Source organism: Pelodiscus sinensis, chromosome 5, assembly GCF_052426305.1.
Source record: "Pelodiscus sinensis isolate ZL-2025 chromosome 5, ASM5242630v1, whole genome shotgun sequence".
NCBI classification, from domain to species: Eukaryota; Metazoa; Chordata; order Testudines; family Trionychidae; genus Pelodiscus; species Pelodiscus sinensis.
The window spans coordinates 132344518-132352147 of NC_143056.1; the positions used below are offsets into that span (position 1 = coordinate 132344518).

Genomic DNA, 7630 nt, shown 5'->3' on the forward strand with positions numbered 1-7630 from the left:
TCAAGAATTGCTGAGGAGTTTATTCATGGCTTTCCTCAGGGCATCCTTCACCTCCCTGTTCCTCAGGCTGTAGATGAGGGGGTTCAACATGGGAATCACCAGCGTGTAGAAAACTGAGCCTATTTTGTCGGTGCCCAAAGAATAGCTGGATGAGGGTCGGAAATACATAAAGAGGAGAGTGCCATGAAAAATGACCACAGATGTCAGGTGACAAGTGCAGGTGGAGAAAGCTTTGTGCCGGCCCTCGGCAGAGCTGATCTTCAGGATGGTGCAGATGATACAGACATAGGACAGGAGGATGGTCACAATGCTGCTCACTACAATCAAGCACATGAACGCAAACAGCAGAATCTCATTGATGTTGGTGTCAGAGCAGGAAAGTGCCAGCAGGGGGAGCATGTCACAGTAGAAATGATTGATAATGTTGGAGTGGCAAAATGACAGCCGGAATATAAAATATGTGTTAATTACTGAGTCCACCAACCCCATTACATAGCAGGCAGCCACCAGCAGGTTGCAACGCTGCCTAGACATGGTCACTGTATAGAGAAGCGGGTTACAGATGGCCACATAACGGTCATAGGCCATCACAGCCAGCAAGAGACACTCAGTATCTTGAAAAGTGATATCAAAACACATTTGCACAGCGCAGGCAGTGTAAGAAATGCTTTTCCTCTCATCTAAGAAATTCTGCAGCATCTTTGGGGCAATAACAAAGGAATAGCAGAAATCACAGAAAGACAAATTCCTGAGGAAAATGTACATTGGGGTGTGGAGTCGGGGGTCAATTGTGATTAAAAACACCATCCCCCCATTTCCTGCCATAGTGACAGCATAAATGAGCAGGAAGAAAAAAAACAGGGGGAGCTGCAACTCCGGACGATCTGTCAGTCCTGAGAGAATGAACTCAGTCACCACTGAGTAATTTCCCTCTTCCATATCTTCTGTGCTGAGATCAGGAAGCTACAGTGATATGGGCAGGGGATGTCTAACACCACCTGTACTCTCCCTTTGATATAACTAAATGAAAAGGAAGGGTTCCAGGTTCATAATGGATATCATGAACCTGACTTGTGACTCTGCTCTGGCGAGAATCAGGGTGAAAACCGTTTCAGTGTGATGAAATTATTCCTTAGCACAAGAAGGGGTGAGAGCAAATGAATATCAGTCTTTATAGTCTCTTTGGGCAAGGGGAGCTCTGTGGCTCAGCATCTCAGATTAGGGAAAAGTATACTCATTGTGCTAATTATGCATCTCAGCATCTGAAAATGGCTTTTTCTCTAGTTGGTAGGAAAACCAACAGAAAGAACTGGCTTCCGTGAAGATAAAATTGCCCCTTTTTTCGAACCAAAGAGGTTTTTGTATCCTTTAGCTGATCTGGTAGGAGCTTGGGCTGGGATTATTAATGCTGACATTCTTGAGTGCCATACCTGCTGATCACCGTGGTGTCTGTATGGGTGTGTGACTGAAAAAAGAGAAAGAAACGGCTTATCTGAAGGGTGTAGGAAGTTTTATACCGAGATCTGTGACCTGTGGGACAAGCTTGCTAAAACAAGTGGGAATATTGACGCTCAGGAGCTAATCACACCGAATTAATGTGCTCAGGGAACCAAGGACACATTCAAAGTAACTCATGCCCTGAGGATTCAACGAGTCAACCTGGACAACAAAAGGAGGGTTTGTTTTGTGCTGTGGGTCAAAAATATAATATTTTGACTCACAAATACCACAAGGGTCCTCAGATACCACTTTCCAACATTTTCTGCCATGGGCCTGGCTCCTACACTGGACTCCACCCCATGAGTCATGGTGGTCTCTCTTGCTTATCTGCCTGGTTAGACGATTTGAGTTTGATATTTCAATTGACAGCTCATGATTTGCATGGGAAAGATAATTCCATGGAAGAGGGGACAATTCACTTTCTCTGTCCCTCAATGCTGGGATCTCGCCAGCATAGGATCCTTCATAACCAGGGATTTCATCAGCTTGTTCTAACGCTGTGAAGTCCTGTGGATTTCAAATAGCAAGTCTCTTCCTGCTAGTCCCAGGATTTGACATAATATGGGTACTTCCTATTAGACCCCGTCCCCTGCCTTTGTACATGGATGTCTCTTCATTGGAGTCATTGGCCAGATCCCCAGCTGGTAAATCAGCACTCCTCCATTGGAGCCAAAGTGCCCGATCTTCAATTGTTTGAACCTGAGCCCATTTTCAACCACGAGAAGGGGAAAAGGCCAAGAGACGTGGTGGATTTAATAACACTTACCCCCTTGAAATCTAGTTTGGATATGTTTCTAAATGAGAGGATCCAGCTGAAATTGGTGTGTGAGGTTCTATGTCATGTGGTCTCAGAAGCTCACATTTGAAATCCCAGATCCATGGAAAATCTGCCTCAGTTAGATGAAGTCAACCCACTAACCTGGGCGGTTTAATGTGACAGAGCTTTATTGACACCGAGGATCCAGATCTCTGGATTGTGCTAATCAGCTCAGCACCACTGAACTCTTGGCTGATTATAGAAAACTGCAGCACCATGGACAGTTCAGTGTGGGTAGGCCCAGGGGAATGAGCACATGCTCCTGGATGACTGCTTGACCTGAGCGTGCATTTGCCTTGGGTTTAAGGTGAAACATTAGTGCATGGCGGGTCTGTGGCCTATATAGTTCAATGGTTGTTGTGCTTTTGTCTTGTATTTTAGAGGCCTATGGTGGGGTTTGATATCCTTTCGGGAGCTCTTTCTATTTTACTGTTTCTTTTTGAGTCTTTTAAAAGTATTCCTGGTAACATGTAGAGACTGTCACCATGTGTAAATGATATACTGTCCATCCCTGTTGCTGGCTTTAATTTAGGAAGCCAAGAATGTGTTTAAAGTAAAACTGCCCATTTTGTGGGGTCAGGCTTCATGTTTGAGGTGCCAGTAAAATATGGGGTAAGCTTATGGCAGTGTACATAACTTTGAGTGTATCTTCAAATAGGGAATCCACCCAGTTCTCTTGAATAGTCAAAATTCAGAGTCTAATGAGAGATATCCTCAGCTCATGTGTGAGATCTACATGGTGAATCTGAAGAATGTCGCATGACTGTATAAAATGAGGGGTGGATTCACCACTTTCCTAAGGTACCACACTGATGAGGGCCATATAAGGAACTTCAAATATTTATGAACCTTGTTATAAGGCCGGCAAGTCTGGTTATTATGAGTAAAAGATGGGGAAAAGGAGGCAGAAAGAATTGCAGATCCAGATTTTTACGTTTGCGCAGATGTACCATAAACTGGTAACACTTTTGAAACCACTGCCTCTCATCATCAAAATGGTTCAGAAGCAATGTCCCATTGTACAGACCCTAAGATTTTTTAAATTTCAAACAATTCCCGCATTCTCAAAGAAATGTTTCTTTTATTAATAAGCATGGAAAATAAAAATAGAGTTGCAAAGGCATGGTAATTTTCAAATATTTGTATTTATAGTAAATGGATTATATGGAAGCGTGGGATTGAAAGGCGCTTCTACTTTTACTATGAATATTAGCAAATATGGGAGCACTTTATCAATTCAGTAATGTTGACTATAGAAGCTAAGATCATCCAGACTAGTTCTGAGTGTCTATGGTCTTAACCCTTTAGGTCTAAGATATAAAAAGTGCCTTGAAATCAATTGTTTAGATTGTGAATGTTAGGTACAATGACCATGATACAAAAAACCCTAGAAATGGGTAAATTTCTTCTGAAATAAAAATATATTGTTAAAAGTGATTCTGTTTTGGTTGACCTGAAAAGATTCATACGCAGGTTACAAATTCTGCAATAGCTTTATTCCCAAACCACTGTGTGTGTATAGAGGAGAGAGGAGAGGATTGAAAGCCGACAATGTAGTTGTTTGTGTTGGGAATGTCCTCTCTCTCTAATTTTTTTGCCCAGTATGAGGAAGTTTCCTCTGAGGTGGATGATCAATGTTCACTTCCTGCTTCTGTCCGGTGCATGGCAAAGATGTGTGCTCAGGTTTCCTGTTTTCTAAGCCAGGGAGCAATCTGCTATTGAGCTCTGAGACTTATGCAATCTCTCCTTCCAAAGTTGTTCTCCCTAATTAAATAGCTTTTGGAATGAAGAGGCAAAGCTGAGCATCTCACTAGATTGGTTTTCCTAGTAACCAGTCTAGAGAATCATTCTGTGTTTTGGGGAAGGGCCTGTCTACTTCTTCCCATGTTTTATTCACAAAGGAAGCACTCCAACAGGGAGCTTGGGAACATAGCTACATGACTGGCTACATTGAGACCTCTGTAATAAATGAAGCAGTGTTAATTTAGCCAGCATGTTATAAACGTGCTAAGTCAATGGAAGAGCACTTTCATATACATGGCTGTACTTCGTGACCCTCAAAGACTATTCTATCCTGGATTCTTATTGAGGCTGGTCTATACTGATGGTGTCAGGTGATTGAATATGCACTATTTCTGTTATACAACCCTCCCAAAACACAGCATGGTATGGAGTCTGTTGTAAGTCAAGCTGCATTATATCTACATAAACTGGTGTAACTTAGATAAATTTACAGCATTGGCATTAACAGTTGTTGAGAAAGATCCAGGGCAGAATAAAGAGCCCTGCCCAGAAATATCTCACAGTGGCGGATCAGTTCTGGGTCCAGTTCTTTTTAATAATGTCATCAGTGCTATAGATACTGGCATAGATAGTGCCCTGATAAAGTTTGTAGATTACACCCATGTGGTGGAAGTTGCAAGTGTCTTGAAGGGTAAGATAAGAATTCAAACCAATCCGGACAATCTGTCAAAATGATCATAGGAAAATAGTATGAAATTCAAGAAGGACAAATGCAAAGTGCTTCCTTGGGAAGGAACAATCAGCTCCTGTAGGAAATAACACACACTAAAAGGGAAATTTCTATTTAGGAAGGAGCAGTGCAGGAAGGGATGTAGGGGTCATAGTGGCCCACAGAGTATATTGGGTCAACAGTGTAACACTGATTCAAAAACCAAGCAAACCAAAAGCCCATAATCTTTGGAAGTATTAGCAGGAGTGCTGTAAGCAAGATACAAGAGGCAATGCATTCACTCAGCTCCATGCTAATTATGACTGAACTTGTGTATTGTGTCCAGTTCTGGGCACCACATTTCTGCAAAGCTGTGGAAAAATGGAAAAAGTTCAACAATGGGTAACAAAAGTGATTAAAAGTCTACAAAACATGACCTATGAGGAAAGACTGAAAATACAGGATTCACTTAGTCTGGAGAAAGAAAGGCTTGGAGGGGACATGAAGAGAGATTTCAAACATGAAGAGGGTGTTACAAACAAGATGGAAAAAACAGTAATCTCTTTAACCTCCGATGACTGGACAAGAAGCAAAGCGTACAATTGTAGCAAATTACATTTAGGTTAGACATTAAAAACATCTTTAACATTGTCACAATTGCTAAACACTGGGGAGATTGTGGAATTTTAATCACTGGGGCTGCTTAAGAGCAGGTTAGACAAATAGCTGTCTCACAGTTGTAGAATATTCATCATTGGATATTCATAAGCGCACATTCGATGACCACCTGTTTGGGAAGGTCTAGATAGTTGCCGGCCTTGCCCTGGGGGCAGGTACCTGGGATAGATGGCCTCTTCCAGTTCTATGATTCTATGAGTCTGAGAGACAGTAAGAACTCATAGCTACTCTGCTGATCTGGTAAAATTATCTGGTGCCTGGATGACAGAATTTGCTTGTTAATTGATGTTCTCAAGAAAACTCATGATTTCCATGCTATTATGTCTTCAGTTCTGTGGAGACTGCCACATAATAGGCACCCTTTCTCTCTTGGGGATGTTACCCTCACTCTTACTTTTTTTGCTGCGCCTTTAAATTACTATAAAGCTCATTGTGATGGAAATCACCTTTTTCGTTCTTGTCAATGGACACAAACCAAGTGACAATCTCTACAACCACTTCACAGAGCACATAAAGGGCTGCAGAGTATCAGGATGGTGCACAAATTCCCTTTGGTTCACTTATAAAAATCGCGACTATATCAGAAAACCAAGCCCAATCCGAAGAAAAGTTTGGACTGAGTTAAAAATTTTCAAGAAATCCTTCAGGATCTATAAATGCCTTTCCTCAGGGTTCCCTTCACCTCTGTGTTCCTCAGGCTGTAGATGAGGGGATTCAACATGGGGATCACCAGCATGTAGAATACTGAGGCTGCTTTGTCTGTGTCCATAGAATAGCTGGAGATGGGTTGGAAATATATAAGGAACAGAGTGCCATAGAACAGGCCCACATCATTCAATTAACTGACATGGTTGTCAGAGCAGGAGCGTGCCAGCAGTTGGTGGGGGGGAAGAGAGGTCACAGGAGAAATGACTGATGATGTGTGAGTGGCAGAATGACAACTGAAATATCAAGTATGTGCCTTTTGTTGCATCCACCAATGCCAACCCATTCACCCCAGCCATCAGCAGGTTACAAAGCTGCCAACGGGTGCTCATTGTGATAGAAATCACCTTTCTCCTCCTTGAAAATGGACACAAGCCAAGTCACAATCTGTACAACAACTGCCCAGAGCATATAAAGGAAGGCAGAGTGTAAAAAATACTCAACTATAAACATAACACACTTCACATTTTTGCAACTACATCATAAACCAATCCCAATGCCATGAAAAGAATGGACTCAGGTGAACAGATTCATGAATGGATCAGGCGTTTATTCATTGCTCTCCTCAGGGCACCCTTCACCTCCTTGTTCCTGACGCTGTAAATGAGGGGGTTCAACATGGGGATCACCAGTGTGTAAAACACTGAGGCTACTTTGTCAGTGTCCATGGAATAGTTTGATGTGGGTTGGAAATACATAAAGAGGAGGGTGCCATAAAACATTCCCACTGCAGTCAAGTGGGAAGCGCAGGTGGAGAAGGCTCTGTGCCGGCCCTCGGCAGAGCGGATCCTCAGTATGGTGGAGATGATATAGACATAAGACAGGAGGACAATCAAAGCACTGCTCACTACCATAAAGCATGCAACAGCAAACATCAAAATCTCATTGATGTGCGTGTCAGAGCAGGAGAGCTCCAGCAGTGGGGGGGTATCACAAAAGAAATGATTGATGACGTTGGAGCGGCAGAATGACATCTGGAATACATAGTACGTGCCTATTGTTGCATCTGCCAATGACACCCCATACATCCCAGCCACCAGCAAGTTACAAAGCCCCCTGGACATGGTGACTGTATAGAGCAGCGGGTTACAGATGGCCACATAACGGTCATATGCCATCACAGCCAGCAAGAGACACTCAATATCTTGAAAAAGGAAATATAAACACATTTGCACAGCACAGGAAGTGCGAGAAATGCTTTTCCGCTCAGCTAAGAAATTCTGTAGCAATGTGGGAGCGATTGTTGAGGAATAGCAGAAATCACAGAAAGACAAATTTCCAAGGAAAAAGTACATGGGGGTGTGGAGTCGGGGGTCTATCTTGATTAATAAGATCATCCCCCCATTTCCCACCAGGGTGATGATAAAAACCAGTAGGAACAACACAAACAGGGGGACCTGCAGCTCTGGACGATCTGTCAGTCCTGAGAGAATAAACTCAGTCACCTCCGAGTGATTTCCCTCTTCCATCTCCTCTGA

At 42.8% G+C, this 7630-nt stretch overlaps 2 protein-coding genes across 2 annotated transcripts; both read right to left on the reverse strand.

Moving 5' to 3' along the window:
* On the reverse strand, positions 1–939 carry LOC102451377 (olfactory receptor 8U9-like). The gene has a single exon (XM_006133570.3). The coding sequence runs from the start codon at positions 937–939 to the stop codon at positions 1–3; it is 939 nt and encodes a 312-aa protein (XP_006133632.3).
* A 5743-nt stretch (positions 940–6682) lies between these two features.
* LOC102451143 (olfactory receptor 8U9-like) lies at positions 6683–7630 on the reverse strand. Its single transcript, XM_006133569.3, has one exon. The coding sequence runs from the start codon at positions 7619–7621 to the stop codon at positions 6683–6685; it is 939 nt and encodes a 312-aa protein (XP_006133631.3). The 5' UTR covers positions 7622–7630.

Coding starts and splice junctions, on each gene's coding strand:
- LOC102451377 (XM_006133570.3), bottom strand. CDS start 939: ATGGAAGAGGGAAATTACTCAGTGGTGACTGAGTTCATTCTCTCAGGA.
- LOC102451143 (XM_006133569.3), bottom strand. CDS start 7,621: ATGGAAGAGGGAAATCACTCGGAGGTGACTGAGTTTATTCTCTCAGGA.